An 18,768-nucleotide genomic window follows, 5' to 3' on the forward strand; every position below is an offset into this window, starting at 1 on the left:
GAGGCCCCACAGGGTCGTATATGTCAGATCTGCTCTGGTGGACAGAGCTAGGCCTTGGACACGGGCAGGGGCTGAGGGGGCAGAGTGCAGGCAGGAAGATCAGGGCCATGTCTGACGCCACCCACACCCCTGCACCGTAAAACCCGGAAGCAACAACCAGGGTGCAGAGAAAATGGTTTCTTACACTAATTTTAATGGAGACTACGAGGAAGAAACAGAAGGCACATCTTTCTTTTTTTAAAATGAACATAGAGCCCTTGAAAAATAACACATGCTTATGCTGAACATTAAAAACAAACAGCCATTTCTCCCTGATTCTCTGTGTTAGGGGTGCATTTGCTCACCACTCATGCTCTGAGTCTCCACGTAAGTACTCCCTTCGCCCTGAAGCCTTCATCCTAGTTCTGCCAGGCAGATCTGAGTGATTCCCTCAAGTGGGGGACACCCACTAGCCCCCTGCTCTCTGTCACCATGGCGCTGGTCACATTCCCATCTCCTCACCAGATGGTGAGCCCCCCCCAAGGGCAGAACCTGGAGCCAAGGCTTCTCTGGGACACTCCCAGGGCTCAGCCCAGCACCCAAACCTAGTAGGAATTCAGTCAATAATAGAGACCAACCAAATGAACAGCTACCTGGACTCATCACTAATTATAATAAAGCACAGAAAGCTTAGGCATGCAACTTTGTGAATCTCGTGGGAATCAGAAAACACGGATGAACAAAGTCTAACAACAATCCTTCAAGGGACAAGTTGTCTCACACATACAAGGTTTACAGGTTTCCAGTTCATCGGATAAAAGGTCTCCTCTCTCAGATTCTACAACTCTGGGCTGCACGTGGCCCACAAGGGCTTACCAGCTCCGGACCCAAGGAAGCAAAGACCCAGGGGAGGAGAAGTGGTGTTAAGCCGCAATGCGATCAGAAATCCATTTTATTTTTTGTTTGTTTATAATTTTCCTTTTTTTTTTTTTTTTTTGCGTTACGTGGGGCTCTCACCGCCGTGGCCTCTTCCGTTGCGGAGCACAGGCTCCGGACGCGCAGGCCCAGCAGCCACGGCTCACGGGTCCAGCCGCTCTGCGGCACACGGGACCCTCCCGGACCGGGGCACGAACCCACGTCCCCTGCATCGGCAGGCGGACTCCCAACCACTGTGCCACCAGGGAAGCCCTAATTTTCCTTTTTAAAACCATTAACCTGAGGACTTCCCTGGGGGTGCAGTGGTTAAGAATCCACCGGCCAGTGCAGGGGATATGGGTTCAAGCCCTGGCCCGGGAAGATCCCACATGCCGTTGGAGCAACTAAGCCTGTGCACCACAACTACTGAGCCTGCGCTCTAGAGCCCGCAAGCCACAACTACTGAGCCCACGTGCCACAACTACTGAAGGCCTCGCGCCTAGAGCCCGTGCTCCACAACAAGAGAAGCCACTGCAATGAGAAGCCTGTGCACCGCTACGAAGAGTAGCCCCGCTCACCACAACTAGAGAAAGCCCGTGCACAGCAACGAAGACCCAGCACAGCCAAAAAAATAAATAAATAAAATAAATAAATGTATTTTAAAAAAAAAGTTAACCCGAATATGGGATTTATACACTTAATTTAAAAATTAAAAAGAATAAGAAGATATAAGATGATTGGTCTCCCTCCCATTCCTGTCTCCCACCCACTCACTCAGGCAACCGCTGTGTTAACAGTTTCCTGTGCATGTTCCAGAGTTCCCTTTGGCTCAGACAAACAAGGTAAATATTTTCTATCCCCTCTTCCTTTTACATAAACCATGGCATACCGTGCACACCGTTCTACGCCTTAATCTTTGCTGTTGTTTTGTTTTGCTCTCTTTATACACCTAGGGGACTTTTCCATATCACTGTATAAACAGCTTGCTCCTTATTTTCTTACAGCTGTGTAGCATTCCGTGATAAGCATGCAACATATTTACCAACCCTCTACTGATGGACACATGGGTCGTTTCCACCTTTTAAATTTCAAACAATACTGCAGTGAAGAACTTACAACATTTCACAGTTATGCACAAATACTTGCTTGCTCAGGTTTTGCCTCTCTGCTGGAGCCTCTCCCAGCTTCTCGAGCCTTCCTAGATCTCTCACTTTTTCCACATCCCCATTTTTATTTTCTGAGATCCCCTGGTGTGCCCATGAGGAAGACAGTGGGGAGCCCAACCTCCCGACTCAGCCCTCTCTATTCCGGAGGCAAAGCTGTGCCTCCGAGTTCTCCATTCCCTCCAGCCCTCAGCCCACTCCTCTTGCCACATCCTCACCCACCAGCCCAGTGCAAGCCTGCACATCCTGGGGGTGACCGAGAAACGCTTCACCAGGGATGGACCCAAGTGTTCTCGAGTTGTCGTACAACCACCACCCTTTTTCACCAACAGGTAGCGCTGTTTTCCACCTTTAGACAGCTAAGATGCTCTAAAGGAAGCCCTGCTCATCAAAGAATAATGAACTCCTTAGGATGCGGTATAGCTTTAATAATGACTTTTCAGTATATGATTGTCCACACTTCTCTCTACATGATCTTCCCAACAGCCTACACTGTAGGCCATGACTACAATTTTCTCTGGTTCCTCCCTTCTCTGTCCTTTCCATGTAGCAGGTGTGTGCAGTTTGTACTACATATTGGGAGACAGAATCACCTAATGGTTATGAACCTGGGGTCCTGAATCAGACTTATGTTCAAAACCCAGTTACACCGCTGACTTGCTCCACGACCTTTGGCAACTGACTTCGCCTGTCTGACCTCTGCATGACTAGGAGTATGACAGTGCACACCTCATCCAGCTGGTGTGAGGAGTAAATCAGGTGTACCATGAGCACAGCGTTCGGCACCTGGTGAGCGATCAGTAGACGCCTGTTCTTACTCATGTTATGCTGATATGCATTGTTTGTCCAAGGTTGGCACCTCACTCCTGAAGGCTCTCTTAACATACCCTGGTCTTCCATCAGTTCTTCACACAATACAAGCCTGTTCCTGCCCCCGAGTCAGCACTTGCTCGGGCCTCTGCCTGGAACGCTCTCCCTCTAGCTCTCTCCGTGGCCGGCTCCTTCTCATCCTTCAGGTCTCAGCTTCCACGTCACCTCCTCAGAGGTCTCTGCCGCCTCAGCTGGAGTAGGTCTCTCCTGTTCTTCCTCACGACGGCACCCTTATTTAGCACTCGTTACCCCCTGCTGTCATCTTAAACGTTTCTTCATTTTTGTGACTGTGGTCTGTTTTCCTGTTGGAGAGTTCCAGAATAGCAGCTCCGTTGGGTTTTCCAGCACTACACACAGCGACCCCTGCACCTGCGAGGCTCTCCGGAAACGACTGGCGGGTGATTGGCTGAGCGGGTGAGCGCATACAGGCAGAGTTGCATGCAAATGCGGGCCGCTGGCTGCTCTGCATGCTTCTGTTCCGACTCCCGGACAGACTACCAGTTCTTTGAGGGCAGGAATGGGGTCTTCTTCTACACCCAACCCTCAGCTAGACCCACTGCCAGTGCTCAGTGGGCAGAGTCAGGACTTAGGGGATGGCGGGGAGCAACTGAGAGGGCTGCTGAGGGTCTGAGAGGAGGGCAGGGGCCCTCACATTCCCACCCTAAACATGCCACGTGGGTCATTTCCTGGGAACAATGGAGGTGCACTTCTGGCCTCTGTTACTGCAAATGGCTTTCCCTGGAACCAGTCCCAGGTCTCTTTCTGCTGATGGTCACCCACCCAGGTGTGCCTTGTCCCCAGCAACCGCTCAGCCCCCACTCTGCTTTGAGGAGTCCCTCCTCTTTCCCGCCCCCATGAGTGTTCCGGGGATGTCTGTTTTCTGTCTGGGACTGGAAAGGCTGCCCGTGTCCACTGCTTAGAGAAGCACGTTTGCACAGATCTGTCTCATAAGGGGAAGAGACATCTCCAACTCCAGCAGGTGCAGAGGTCTCCTCTGGCACAAAAGGCGTGATTCAGAGAGTGCTGTGGGTTTGGGCATGACACAAAACCATCCTATGGGGGTCAGGCCCAAGTCAGATATGTGATCTGTCCAGCCAAGTCAGGAAATGTCCCCTTGCCTAGAGAGAGACGCACCTTAGACACATTCCTCTCAGAAGCACACAGCCTTGCGCCATGCAGAGCTAAACCTCTCACGCCTGATTCATTCTCTCTTCGGCCCAGACTTCCCTGGAGCTGGGAAGTTGACCACATATGCAAGAGCAGGGCACTCACTTCACACTTTAAAATACATTCGAATCAATGTCCCCCACCTCCACACCTGCAACAGCCACCACCCGCCCCCCCCCGCTACAGAGTAGGGCTGTGGTTTCCATTCCATGTCCCCAGACCCTAGGTGGAGCTGCCACAGAGTGGGCGTTCACAGAAAGGAAGAAAGGGGCAGAAGGAGGATGATGAGTGGTCAACATCATGGGCACTGAAGCCAGATAGCCCTGGGTTCCATCTCTGACTCTACTGCCTGCCGACCTCATGACCTCGGGCATGTGTCTTAACCTCCTTAAGCCTCAGTCTCTTCCTATTTAAAAGGCAGGAAAAAAAAAAAGGCAAATAAAAACATACACCTCACAGACTTGCGAGTCATAAAATCATGCATATTGAGAGCGCAGCTCAGTGTCAGGCTCACAAAAGTTGTTCACAAATATTATTTATATCCATATGGATGACGATGAGGATGATGGATTCAGAAGTAAAGAGGAACTGGTACCAAACACCTTGACCCTGGCCATTTCCTGCGTGCATGTAAATAGCATCTGGCACATATTTGTTAAAGCAGGAAAGGAGACTGGGATGTTTTAGAAAGACTCCCATTTTTCTAAACAAAGCTTTCTGCATAGCCCTCAAATGAGCAGAAAATCCAGTCCCGCTGGGTTCCCAGCGCCCCCCACCTCCAGCCCGCCCCGGACTCCAGGACAGCCACCTCCGGTGATAACAGGTGTTGCAGTGAGCAGCTTGGGGCTTGGGCTTTGAGAGCTGGTGTTGTTACTGCGGTAACGCCCCCCTCTTCTCTCTCTCAGTGCCCAGAGAGGAGGCTGGAGGCGTCTGAGGGCGCAGAAAGAGTGCCCTGTGACCAGGGCTTTGGCAGAGCGTGCCTACAACTTAACCTGTGGCCATGGGAGTGACAGGTGGCGAAAGCGTGACCAGGATTTCAATCTGCCCTGACCACCACCCCCAGCCAGCAAGGGTAATTAGGGACCTCTCCCCCTCGGATTAAGGTGCCTCCATTTCCCACCCCACCCCATTTTATCTCCTAAGGTTACACTGCCACAGAATGAGTGAACAGGTACCCACCCGGCAAGCCCTCTGTCAGCTCAGCGGCTGAGCCCCCAGCAGAGCCTGGGACTGCGATGCCAACTTGTGGACCAACTCTTAGGTTACAAGAGGTGCAGTAATCCCAGAGAAGTGTGCAACCCAACTCCCCACTCCCCTAAAGGTGAGGAAGGGCTGTGGGTGCACTCACGTTATCTTTGCTTCCCCTGCCCTCTTTTTTTCTAGGGTGGACTCCATCCCACAGACCCTTCCCCCCATGCCCCTCACTGTCACTGCTGTTATTAGGGTCATTTGGGGCCACTGGTGCTTCTCTAATGCATCCAACAAAACAAGGCTGTTAGACAGATGCATTCCACAGCAATCCACTTCGCTTAGACTGATCATGAGTAATATATTTCTGTGCCCAGACTCTGGGGGGACCCACAGTGCCCGAGCTGGAGGTGCAATGAAACGCCTGCTTTCTCCTTCGCGTACGCACACAGTAGGAGCTGGTTTTCACACTTTCCCTGCTTGCCTTTCTCACTTTAGTTCCTATGTACCCCAGCCTGCCCCAGGCCCAGGATGCCTGGCACCTGGTCTCTGCTTCTCTTTTACTATTTCTGTTTCAGAAATACTCTTTGAAGTTTCATCCTGGCCCCAATTAGCATCAGCTGGAGCACTCAGCACAGTGAAATCTAAGCACTGTTATTAAGTGAGCATTCCATCCAGAATGGCCCCTCCTCCATCCTCACCGTGCAGCATGGGGAAAAGGAATGAGGCAAACAATGACCACCCCACTCGGACTATCCAGATCCTCCCCATTTTTTTCCAACACACATTGCTAATCTGTCTTTAGATACTATGGTGCTGCACCCATTCATGAGCCTCCTGGGGTCAGGCAGCACTGGGCTCATCGGGACCTGGACCGGGTCTTCCAGGCTGTCAGAACACTGTCCTTCTGGAAAGTCGGTGTGGGCGGCGTCCTTCCTCCCGCTGTCCCCACCCCCACTTCAGATGCAAAGTGCACATATGGCTCATCTCCATCTTTGGGGGAGGTTCTGTCTAAAGTCCTCCCAAAGATTCAGATTGTATGACAAATCACGTTCTAGACTATCGCGGGCGAGAAAGGGCCGGGGCATTTGCATCATTACCCCCAGACAACAGCTTCATTAAGCTGAAAGAGAGGTTTGCAGCCGCGCGAGCTCCGCCACTGACCTGGGCCTCTCACTTCCCCATTGTCTGTGGGCTCCAAGGCTCTCGCTCCAAACCATATGGTCCGTTTGGGCATCTCACACTTTCTTCCGGGAAAAGCAGGCATGTTGGGAAGCGCTTGGGGCAAGCCAGAGGCCTGCCTGCACCGTTCCAGGTGCGATCCTGCCCCAAAGTGGGGTCAACCTGGGCAAGGAGAGAGAAAACACCAGAGGTCAGAGAGGGCTGAGCTCTAAAAAGCAATGTGTGGGACTGAGAGGGAAGGAGTAAAGCTCCTCAGACAGAGGGCAAGGAAGATGAAAGCCTTGGCACTTGCCCCCTCAGAGAGCAGGCCGCCTGTTGTCCCCATGCTGCCTGACAGCATGTCTGACGTTAAGTCTGACAGCATCTTGGTGGGGAGAGCATGCGGGCAGCAGTATCTTCACCGTGGCCCCTTCTCAGTCCCCCAAGTATCTGGAGACCCCTCAAGGGCCCCAGACTCCAGACGCTTCTCCCTTGAAGATGGTAAGCAGAGCCACACCTGGCAGGCTGGAGTGTGAGGCAGCCATTCCCCTTCTCCAGTCCCGGAGACCCTGAACACCTCTTCCCTCTGAAGAGGATACCATTGGGTCTGGCTGAAAGGAGGCTGGGAGACAGGACCAAGTCGATGAGCCTGCCCCAATCACTGTCTCTTCAAAATCCCATCTCTTCGAAACTCCACTTTGCTCCAAGCCTTTGCGAGATTCCAGACAGATGGAATGAATCCCAGAGGCCGGCATAGCCACATGGCCCTGTTTCCCCAAGGAAAGGGGGAGCTAGCACCCCTGCCCAGAGGAAGCCCTGGCTGGTCCCCGGTGGTGGTCGAGTCGGTGTGCCCTCCTCCTCATCAAGAAATGGGCCGAGGAAAAAAAAAAAAAAAAAAAAAGAAATGGGCCGAGGACTTCCCTGGTGGCGCAGTGGTTGAGAGTCCGCCTGCCGATGCAGGGGACACGGGTTCTTGCCCCGGTCCGGGAAGATCCCACATGCCGTGGAGCGGCTGGGCCCGTGAGCCATGGCCGCGGAGCCTGCGCGTCCGGAGCCTGTGCTCCGCAACGGGAGAGGCCACAGCAGTGAGAGGCCCGCGTACCACAAAAAAAGAAAAAGAAAAAGAAAAAAAAAAAAGAAATGGGCCGAGGTGGGCCTCGCCCGATGTTTCTTTAAGAGTAGGGGAAGAAAACAAAGTCTCGTGGCACAGCACCTCCACACCGCCAACTGGGCGGATTAGGGTCAGGATTAACGTTTTAAACTCGACTAGACTTTCTGACTCAAAGATCTCTGAGCGCTAATCGTATTACTATCTCTGGGATTATTGCTTTACTCGCGGCAGAACAGATTCTAAAATCAAATCGTTGGAAGTACCCTCCTGTTTTCTCTCCACTCCTTTTCGGGGGTTTGTGGCTTGTTGAGGAGACGACTTTTAAAAGTTGAATCTCACTGAATAGTTCTCTCCTTCCCCGCGCCAGGCAGCGGGAAGAAGACGGGCGACACGGTTCCTTTATTCCCGCCCACGCCTGCTCCTAATTCCTGGTAATTTATCCCATATTAAAACTTCTTTAAGTAAGAATGGACAAGGATCAGCACCTGCTATGCAAATGCGGCCAAATCCAGCCCGGGCCGGGGGCGTGTGCGCCCGCCCGACCGCGAGCGGCCATTCATCGCTCCCAAGGCGCCGGCGCGCCCTTCATATGGAAACAGGGCCGAGGGCCTGACAGATTGCGACGTGTTCTTCGGGCAGGGGGGCGGGGGCCGGCGGGGAGGGGGGACCGAGTGACAGAACGCCCTCCCGCCTGGAAGACGCCCCAGCGGGAAGAGCTGGACCTCTCCCGCGGGTTTTCTTCGCCCGTATTTTTTCTTGGAAGCATCTTTTATCATTTGTCTTCTTGTTGGCCCTATTTTAATGCTAACACCCGTATTCCCCGATTTCGTCCTTAGTCTCCAGGAGAGCATCTGAAGGGTCCTAAGCGGACCACGGCCCCCGCGGCTGCGCAGGCGCGGTGGGCGCGGGGGGCCGCCCCCGAGCTCGCCGGAGCCGGCTGGGGAGGGGACAGGTGGTTGTCTTGGGGCCGCGAGCCAGCCCCAGGGCCAGGCGCGGGGCTGGCGCGGCGCGGCGGGCCTACCGGATGACAAGGATTAGTTGGGTGGGGACCTTTGAAGCCACGTCTCTCCTCACGTGGCCGGCAGCCGCGGCGCAGTCGCCTCTCGTGCGGCCCTAATCCCCTCACGCGGCTCAGGAGGCGAGCGGGCCTGGCAGGGGAGTCGGAGGCCGCGCGCCCGGGAGCCTGACGTCCGTACAGCCCAGCGCGCGCGCGCCCAGGGATGCGACCCCGCCCAGCCCCGCGCGCCCCCGCCCAGCCCCGCGCCGTGGAAGGAGCCGCGGCGCCAAGGTAGCCGGCGCGAGGAAGAAGACCCCGTTCTTCCAGTCAAGGAGTCTTTATTTGTGGCTCCATGAAAGAAGTCGGGGAAGGCCGGCTGCCCGGGGCCGGAGCAGACCCGCTGCGGCTGTGGCGGCGAGGGTGGGGCCTCGGGCGCGGCCGGCGTCCCAAAGAGATGCAAAGCGATCGATACATTGTTCAGCCGCCGCCGGCTCGCTACGGCCCTCGGGGGCATAGAAAATGAGGCACTTTCTTCCCCCCTTTAACTCGAGGGAAGTACCAATAATTCATGTATGTTATAATTCTTCATTGCCCCTAGGTAGTCTGGGAAAACTGAAAGAAAAGAAAATGCCAGAAAGTTATGGTAAAACTTAAGATGCGGCCGAAGTCGCTTTCTTTGCCCCTGCTGCGAGTGTTTGAATAAGAAGAATGCTCCTGGACTGTAACAAGCAAAAAGAATGAAGAAGACAAAAGATTTCCAGAAAAAGGTTTAGCTAGAAGACAAGGCAAGTGAAACTGAAAGGAGAAAAAAAGCATTTACAATGGAAACAATAAGTGTACTAATCGCTTTGATATATTATACAAGCCCAAAGACCCAAAACATTGTGTAATTATTTATAAATGACTTCTCCACTCCTGTGTATAATGCAGAGGAAAGAATAAAACTGCAGGCTACTCTCTAAACTATTTCTAAATAGACCTGGTTCAAAAGAAGGCAGAAGTGTTTGAAATAAAATAATTAATGGTGGATTTTATGGTTGTCTCATTAAAACATTTTAATTACTACAAACAAAATGCATTTGTGTTCGAACCCAACGTGACTTTATGTAGCCGAGCATTAAGGTAGAGAAAAGCAAAAAGGCAAACACTTCAGCTATTTCTCCATTCTCTGTGTTTATATCTGAATTCTCTCCCTAACCCAATAGTTAAATTCCGTTCGGATGAATCTCCCTGCGACTTCTTTTGTACACACCGAAGAGAATACACTCACACATCACACAGTTTTCCCACACTTGACTCACAAGCATCTTGGGTGGGGGGTGATTTTTTTAATCTCAACTGAAGACGTTCTTAAGAATTCAAAAACATGAAGTGGACCAAGATGAAACTGCTCAGCGAAATTAACTCTGGCTTTAGCAATATCCTGTGGCAGGTGCAGCCTGGATTTGGGGAGCTAAATCTAGTGACAGCGACAGCAGGGGTTATGTTGTGTGTGTGTGTGTGTGTGTTGATCTAAGCCCAGAAGATTTGACTTCAAAAAATCTACAAAAGCAAAATTCAGAGGCTTTGAAGGAGGTTCTGGATTGATTGGTAGCCTCAAGCAGCTGATGTGAGAATGATTGCAGGCCTCCCAGCTGAGGAGGGGCGGGGGTGAGCACCTTCTGCCTGCTCCCTCTTCATTTCAGGGCCGGCACCCTTGCAGGCCCTCCCTGCATAAGTGCGCACATCCCCTTCGCCTCCCCCACTCTACTCTGGGCACAAAAAGGACATTGTTTCACCCAAGACTGGCCCAAACTAAAAAACGCACTTCAAACCAAGCCACCCCAAGCACGCATTGTCCCCCTGCCCCACACGTAGGCTTGAGAATTAACTCCATTCGAATTTGAAAAATTCTTGTGGAAAGAATTTATCTGGCTGCAGAGTTGCCCCGTGTCTCTTTGGAGGGCATTTCTTCCGCAGCACTAGAATAAAGTAGGTCTGTACCAGGACTTCCCCTGGAGGCCAAGATTCATCCCACACGTAGGCAGACTGTACACAACCAAACACGTCAGCGCACAGTGCCAAAGGATATTCAAGCAGACATCTCCGAGGTGGGAAATGCATACAGCCGGCACTGTATTTAGCAGGGCAGGGGCCGAAGGGGCCTCCACGGATTTCTGGAAACCATGGATAATTTGCCATTTTCCTTGCTCTGTCACTGAAAGACCCCTCTGTTTCCCCCCTCCTGCCTCGTTTCCCCCCCTTTTGCCCCCCTTCCACAACTGTCATGGGTCATCAGTAAAGAAAATAGGGAATTGTTTCTCCTTTCCATTCCCCCAACCCCACCCTGCTTCTCTCAGATGGAAACGCATATCTGCGGGTGTATTTAACCGACTGAAAGGAACACTGCACACCTCTGGGGCCCACATCATCCTTCATCCCGTCCTCTTGAGTAGCTGCACCTTTTCTTCCTTTTTTCTAAAAAGATTACGACATTTTCTTTCCAAAATGCCACCCACGAAACCAATGCTCTCCCCTCCCCGCAGGTAGCTCCAGAAAGAAAAGGATGATGGAAACGGAGCAGTTTTGTTTAGAAAGGGTGGCCCTCTCCATAGCTTTACTTTGTGTAAAAATTCCCATCAAGGCCACCCCTGTGGACATCAACACTGTCCAGTGACCTTACAAACTCAGTGCCGTGCACTGTCCATGGCCAGACCCGGATGGATGAGTGGCTTAGTCAGGTGCCAGCACCATTCCCCTCTCCTGTCATAACTGCTCCTGAGAACTCAGGTATACTGTGAGAAAAGAACTTTGCCTGTAACCTCACAACATTCAGATACATGCCGGTGCCACAGCACTCTTAATATTCTGTCTAATCAATTGGAGTGGGTGGGGAATAATCAATCTCAGCTAAAACAATTTGGAGGCAAATGACAAAATGCAATAGTGTCCTTCCCCACTCCGACACATGCAGATTCCCATCCCAGCACTTCTAATTACGGGACACTAATCCCTCAGCCTCATTCCTAACACAGCACCTCTAAAAGATAGTTTGCTCAACCTTGGGCTTATGTGTTTATGACAACTGAAAGGGAGGATGGGCAAGGGGGCCACTTGACTCAGCCTCATGACCTCAAAAGGGCTGTGGGCTGCGGGTACTAACCGTGACTGAAGTCTACACGTGGTCACTGAGACACTGACAGGGACTGGAGGAGGAAGATGGGCAACCACAAATTTAAATCGGACCCACCCCTGGATCTTCATGCCTACAGGCACTATAATTTAATGTTCATTTAAAATCCAGAAATTGTCTTGGGAACAGCACAGATTGCTTTGTATTTTTATGTACTAACCACACTAATCTATTATATATAAACATTTATCATTTGCCACTATTTTCTCCTATTTTGGCCTTTGTTCACTAAAAAAAAAAAAAAAAAAAAAATACACCAAGAATCTCAAAAGAGTCTGGAAGCATCGGATGACTTGCTCAACACCGAGAGCCTCTCTCTCCCATCTCTCCAGAAAGCTGCCCCCTTCACCAGTGTGTTGACATCAGAAAGATCCTCTCGAGAAGGAACCGAAATCACCTCCCTGCTGGTTCCACAGGGGTCTTGAGTCAGACCCTCAGAGCCGCCTTGAACAGTTATTCACCTTCTGGTGTGCACCTGCACGCCTTTCCAGGATCCTCCTCTCTCCTTACGCCCCCAGTTGTCAGACAGGCAGGCAAAACTGCAGGAGGAGCCCCAGTCTGGGCATCACTTGGACTTCCTCTGAGGTGTCACAGGAACACGCCCAAGCTGCCTCAAGGGCTTAGGCAAGCACAGGATAGAAGGGTGGATGCTAAAGCAGGATATCTGTTCCAATATGAGGGGCAAACAGAGGCTCTAGGTATAAGTCAACGGTGACTTCAGCATGTGGTCCAGATTTCCAGAGGTTATGATTCTGGGCATCCGGGGTGGGGCCCCCCATCATCACTACCGCCTCAGGTGACCACAGTGTGAGAAACTCTGGCTTAATCCAGTCCCTTGGAATATCTGTACCCCCCCTTCCTCCGCGCCCCACACGTTGGCAGCTGAACGGCTCACACATCAGGCAGCCAGAACGCCTGGCTCAGCCCTCACCACCTCAGTGCCTGCTGTGGTTGGTTTTATTACATGCTCACATCATATCCTATTGTGCTCTGAGAATGAGGGTTTCCACAGATGTGCTCTGTACTAGGCTCCAAGGGATTATGGGGGTAAGAGAAATTTTTATCTCCCCCAGCAAGGATATATGTCCTTCTATAAGGGGTCCAGCTGTTTTCTCTCAAAGAGAAAGCTCCGAGCCTCACAGAGAGCAGGTCTGAGCCTAAGCTACCATCTCATTCTCATCTTCCCAGGGTTCAGTTCCATCCTTAGTGGCTCACTTGTAGGAAGGGCCCCCAAGCCTCAGGTGCACTTACTTATTCAAAACATAAGGGACAGGCACTAATGTCCAGGGAGGAGCTGCCCCATGCACTGTCCCAAAGCCAGGAGCAGACAGGGCAAGGCTAAGATGCCTGCCTGGTCAGGTCAGTAAGGCTCCGGCCGAGGTGGGGGACAAAGGCAGGAGAGCACAGAGTCACCGCTAGCTCATGAGGTGCCTTTGTGCACATGTGAAAAGCATGGCTTAGCAAGTGCTGGAGAAGCTAGATTTTAGCCCCGACTTGCCCTGGATGCCCTTGTGCAATAAACCACTGGAACAACTGTGACAGCCCTGCTCAGAAAGAAGCAGCAGGAGAGGAGACAGAAAGGAAGGAGAAAGGTCGCCATGGCCATTCAAGGCCCATCGCAACTGTCCCCTATCCTCATCAACTAGACCCCCCAAAGAAGCCCCATTCAGACTGGCTGCCACAGTCATCCTTACCCCTACCTTCTACCTAGATTCTATTCTATTCTATTCACATCCCATCTACCCTTCAAGGCCTTCTCAAGTCCCCCTCTCCCAGGAAGCCTTCCCTGACCATCCCCTTCCCTTTGGCGGGTGCACAATGCCCTTCAGATCTATTCCCTTAGTGGGCCCCCAGCACTTCTCTCAGCCAGTGGCAGGTCACCTTTCTGTGGCCACGTCTCCCCTGCCCCAAGACTCTCCACAGAGCACCTGGCACCGTGCAGGTGGCATGCAGTAGGTGTTTACTGTGTATTGACTGATTAATTGTGATGGAAAAACATGGAATGGGGGCTGAAAAGACCCCTGAATCCGGTCCTAATTTGACCACCCTGGGATACCTGGAGAAAAGACCTCCCCATCTGCTGCCCCAGTTTCCCATGTACAAGGTGCAGCAGATGGATGAATAAACTCCAAGGGTTCTGCCGACCTTGAACCCTAGACTTATGAGGCGCAGAGTCGATGGCCCCCCACCAGCCAGGTTTTCCCCTCCGTCACCCCAGTGTGTAGCACAGTGCTTGGCCCAGGATAGGCAAGCAATATGGCATATGGGTTGCCTCTTTCTCTATGCTTTGGCAACCTTAGTGTTTAACTTGGTGCCTCATTTAGCAAACCACAGACATCAAGCTTGACCAACTCAAGCAAAAAAGCCCTACTGGAAAAGGCCTACTATGGAGGTTCTCATGCAATCAGTGGGTAGGCTGGAGAACCAGGCTTGGAAAATGGGGGTGTGGGGGGAAGGAGGTGCAGATCCACAGCTGAAAACGCTCAGGGAAAAGCTAGGTCAGGACACCCACTGGGTCCTGGCCACCTCTGCCACCACTGCCCTTCTAAGCTGCTGCTACAACACAAGTGTACTCTGAACTGTCACCAGCTCAGAGCCTAAGTTCCAAGTGGGGCATGCAATTAACCCACGGCCACACCCTAACTGCCAGGAATGGGGAGAGAGGTGTTCATGCATTCACATTCCTCAATGGGAAGGGTCTTCAGGGGCAAGGCAGTCAAGAAATGATAAATGATTCAGATGACTCTGTTCCCTTGACCAAACAGATTCTCTCTTCTAGTAATTTGGAAGAGAAGCTGTAATATGTTGAATAGTGGCTCCCAAAAGATATGTCAGCCCAGAACCTAAGAATGTGAACTTATTTGGAACAAAGGTCTTTGCAGCCGGAATTAAGGTAAGGATTTCAAGATGAAATCATCCTGGATAAAGGTGGGTTCGAAATTCAAGTGGCCAAGGGAGAGAAAAGAAGACACAGGAACACAAAGGAGAAAAATACAGACGTTGAAGTGGTGCATCTAGAAGCCAAGGAATGCCAAGTGTTGCCAGGACTCACCAGAGGCTAGAAGAGGCACTGACCGGATTCTCCCTCAGAGCTGCAAAACGAGCCAACCATACTGAGGCCTTAATTTCAGACTTCCAGCCTCCTGAACTGTGAGGGAATAAATTTCTGTTGTTCTAAGGCCCCTAGTTTGTGGGAATTTATTACAGCAGTCTCAAGAAAATAATATAGGGGCCCAGAGGTATCATCAGGTCGAGGCTGGTGGGAACGTGCTGGGTCCATGGGGAAGCTGATACAGGGAGAGAGACACAGGGCAAAAAGCAGAGTGAGGACTCCGGGCTCCTCCAGGATCCCACAAATGCCAGCAGCCTTTGGGTTCTTTGAGATGCCCAGGATTACCTACCAATTTCCCTTTCTCGCTTAAGCTGATTAAAGTCACTTTTGTGACTTCTAGCAAACCTGTTAGAGCCCTTGTATACATGTCCAGCCTGCCCCTCAGGTTCAAGTATGTGTGGGGTGCAGCAGCGGGGAAGGGAGGGCTGAGTCGAGTCCAGTGAGCTGGAAGACAAGCACTGGTCAGGGAATTCCCTGGCAGTCCAGTGGTTAGGACTCCGTGCTCTGCCAAGCACGCGGGGTTTGATCCCTGGTTGGGGAACTAAAATCCCACAAGCCACGGGGTGGAGCAAAAAAAAAAAAAAAAAAAAAGACAAGCACTGGTCAGCCACCCAAGATGGAATCTGCCTCCAAATGGCATCCCTTCAGAAAGGGACAGTGTCCCAAGCAGAGTCACTCGGGCTCTGAGGACAGGTCAGGCACCAGGCCCAAGGCCACCACTGAGATATGGTGAGGAGCCTGAAACTTTTCTGAAGGTGTTCATTTTGTTTTTAACTCCCCACCCCCATAATCTGGTGCTGTTCCTTCGTGACTATTTTCCCCTAAGCACAAAATTGCGGGTGTCTGGGTCTCTATCGCTCCAGAGCCAGCGTTGGTGACCAGAGAGAAGCTACTCGTAACATGCAGAGTGGAAACCTTCTGCTGGGACGGGCACTGTTACCTCACTAAGAGGGAGAGGGGATGGGGGGCGAGGGGCTCCACTGAGTGCTTGCTACCGTCTCTCCTGGGGCGGGAAAGCCTCGCTGGCTATCGAACCTGAGGGGGTCTCAGAGGCTGCAAGCGCCGCTCCAAGAGACGCAGCACAAAGAGTGGTGAGGGTGGGCGCTGGGGGAAGCGGCGAGGGCTGCCGGAGAGAAGGGGATTCGCATGCCTCTGTTACTTTAAGAATCTTCGGACAGTGTTGGGGGCGGAGGGTAGTTGGAGGGTTACGAGGGTTCGGCCAAGACGCCACCCAACTTGGGAAAGCATCCATGCCTTCGCTTTCCTCGCTGCCCGCCCCCCCAGGCGCGCCCGCACCCTGCCCTAGGTGAAAGTCAATAGAGCCATTCCCCTACTTCTTCACCAACCTGGACGAAGCAGAGGTGCCTGTCTCCGCCCTCTGCCCTTTGAGCCACTCTCTGGTTTTCTTAAATAGGGTTTTCCCCGGGTTCCCAGGGCGCTGCATCTCGCAACCATTCCTGGGGCCCTCGGTCACAAAAGCGCCCTGCCACGTGTCCCAAGAACATCATCTTACATCATCCTCAACAGGGTAGACTTGTGCCCCATTTTACAGATGGGGAAAGTGAAGTCAAATCACTAGCCCAAACTCACGCAGCCACTCAGCAGCCTGAGGAGAGGGAGCGAACCCAGGCTCTCAGCGGGCTCCAGGTTTTCGCAACTCGCTGCTCGGCTCACACTTTCCGCGCAGCGCCCCGCCTCCCCATCCCACCCCAGCTAGGGGCTCCCTGCCCGCCCCTGGAGGAGCGTGCCTCGGCGGCTAATCGCCGGCCGCCCCCGCCTCCGTTTCACTGCCTAGAGACGCCCGGGCCGGGTTAGTCCGGAGACCGCCCCGGGGCCGCGCGACGCCGCCGATTGGCCCGCGGTAATTACGGGCACGCTCCGGGAGCGGGGAGGGGCGGCGTGGCCCCCCGAGAGCATAAATTATGCAAATACCCGGGCGCCGCACGGGGCTGACCTGCCGCCAAGCTCCATTCACGGGGGCTGCCTCGGGGGCGGAGGTGGCTAGGGAGGGGGGCGCCCATTGTTGCGCCGAGTACTTAAGGGGTCCTGAGGCCGGTCGTGTGCCACACTCGGTACTCACACGAGCTGATCTGATCGCCGGCGAGATCACTCGGGAGACCGGCGGGAGCGTGGCCCCTGCAGGCGAGGCGAGGAGTTGAGGCCAAGTTCCCGGTGCGCCCCTGCGCCCTTCCAGCCCTTGGCGCCCGCAGCCGGCACAGAGTAGACCCGGGCCATCCGGAACGTAAGTGCGCCCCGACGGCCCTGTCCTCAGCCCGGGCTCCTGCCCTCTAAGCGCCCTCTTAGCTGTCCATCGGTCCTGCACAACTTCACGATGCCAGCCCCTCTGGAGACCTGCCTCTCGGACCTCGACTGCGCCAGCAGCAGCAGCACCAGCGACCTGTCCGGCTTCCTCACCGACGAGGAGGACTGTGCCAGGCTCCAACAGCCCAAGTCCGCCTCGGGGCCGCCCATGACGGCCCGCAAGGGCTCACCCGGGATTCCCGGGGCGTCGGACACTCCTCGTGCGCAGGACGACGAGCAGGAGCGGCGTCGGCGCAGGGGCCGCGCGCGGGTGCGCTCCGAGGCGCTGCTGCACTCGCTGCGCAGGAGCCGACGCGTCAAGGCCAACGACCGCGAGCGCAACCGCATGCACAACTTGAACGCGGCGCTGGACGCGCTGCGCAGCGTGCTGCCCTCCTTCCCCGACGACACCAAGCTCACCAAGATCGAGACGCTGCGCTTCGCCTACAACTACATCTGGGCTTTGGCCGAGACTCTGCGCCTGGCCGACCAGGGGCTGCCCGGGGGCGGTGCCCGAGAGCGCCTCCTGCCGCCGCAGTGTGCCCCCTGCCTCCCCGGGCCCCCGAGCCCCGCCAGCGACGCGGAGTCCTGGGGCTCCGGGGCCGCCGCCTCCCCCTGCGCCGCTGCCGCCTCGCCACTCTCTGACCCCAGTAGCCCCGCCGCCTCCGAAGACTTCACCTATGGCCCTGGCGACCCCCTTTTTTCCTTCCCGGGCCTGCCCAAAGACTTGCTCCACACGACGCCCTGTTTCATCCCTTACCACTAGGGCCCCTTTTGAATACCGTTACCGTCCCCCTCCCCCAGGCGACGGACAGTAGGTAGGGGCCCAGTTGTGGCCTTGGGACCCCAGGTCCAGGCAGAGGAAGAAACGGGAGCTTTAAAGGGGTAGGGGATACCTGAGCCGCTTGTTAGGTCGCTGCACCCTCCCAGTGGCTGCCCCTTAGTCTGTTTCTCCAGCCCTCGGCCCCGGGCCCCTCCTGCCCGCCCCTAGACGGCCTTTCCTTTTGCACTTTCTGAACACCACAAAACCTCCTTTGTGGCTGGCTCAGAGCTGACCCCAGCCACCACTTCAGTGTGATTTAGAAAAGGGACAGATCAGTCCCTGAAGACGAGGTGAAAAGTCAATTTTACAATTTGTAGAACTCTAATGAAGAAAAACGAGCATGAAAATTCGGTTTGAGCCGGCTGACAATACAATGAAAAGGCTTAAAAAGGAGAGACAAGGAGTGGGCTTCATGCATTATGGATCCTGACCCCCACCACTGCAGGCTTGCTCTAGGAAGAACCCGAGACTCTTGCGTAGCTATTCAGGCACTGGGCTGGAGAGTACTTTAATTTATTCAAGATGCTTCATTCATATGAAAATGTATTTTTGTACATAAAGAGTTTATTCTATTATTATGAGCTATCAAAGTTTACATTTTTGTACTGCAGATATTTCGTGTAAATAAAAAATAAATAAAAAAGAAAATAAGTCACCAAGTGTCTTGCCTGATGTTGGTGTCTCTGGGATTTTTCTTCCCTTCCACTCGCTGTTCAACCACGAAAGTGAAACAGTATCCCCACCCACCTTCAAAACTCCAGTCCTATCTCAAAACAATTAAAAATAAAATGCACCTGATTTCCACCAAG

The 18,768-nt window shown here is 53.3% G+C and overlaps 1 protein-coding gene and 1 long non-coding RNA gene across 3 annotated transcripts in view; one reads left to right on the top strand and one right to left on the bottom strand.

Annotated features, from left to right (window-relative positions):
* Positions 1-1,524: 1,524 nt before the first annotated feature.
* The window catches only part of LOC113615019 (uncharacterized), a 93,957-nt gene continuing 76,713 nt past the window's right edge, over positions 1,525-18,768 (bottom strand). For both annotated transcript variants that reach the window (XR_003430832.1, XR_003430831.1), the window contains 2 exons: positions 6,447-6,626; positions 1,525-4,500 (listed from right to left, as the gene is read on the bottom strand). This is a non-coding gene — a long non-coding RNA (uncharacterized LOC113615019). The remainder of the gene's footprint in view (positions 4,501-6,446; positions 6,627-18,768) is intronic.
* On the top strand, positions 16,796-18,590 carry NEUROG1 (neurogenin 1). Its single transcript, XM_027096925.1, has one exon. The coding sequence runs from the start codon at positions 17,168-17,170 to the stop codon at positions 17,900-17,902; it is 735 nt and encodes a 244-aa protein (XP_026952726.1). The 5' UTR covers positions 16,796-17,167; the 3' UTR covers positions 17,903-18,590.

The sequence above is a fragment of the Aethalodelphis obliquidens genome, unplaced genomic scaffold (genome assembly GCF_003676395.1).
Source record: "Aethalodelphis obliquidens isolate GAN/ISIS:26980383/991018 unplaced genomic scaffold, ASM367639v1 scaffold4, whole genome shotgun sequence".
Taxonomy (NCBI): Eukaryota; Metazoa; Chordata; class Mammalia; order Artiodactyla; family Delphinidae; genus Aethalodelphis; species Aethalodelphis obliquidens.

What these genes read in the sequence shown, in the direction of transcription:
- NEUROG1 (XM_027096925.1), top strand. Translation starts at nt 17,168, where the DNA reads ATGCCAGCCCCTCTGGAGACCTGCCTCTCGGACCTCGACTGCGCCAGC.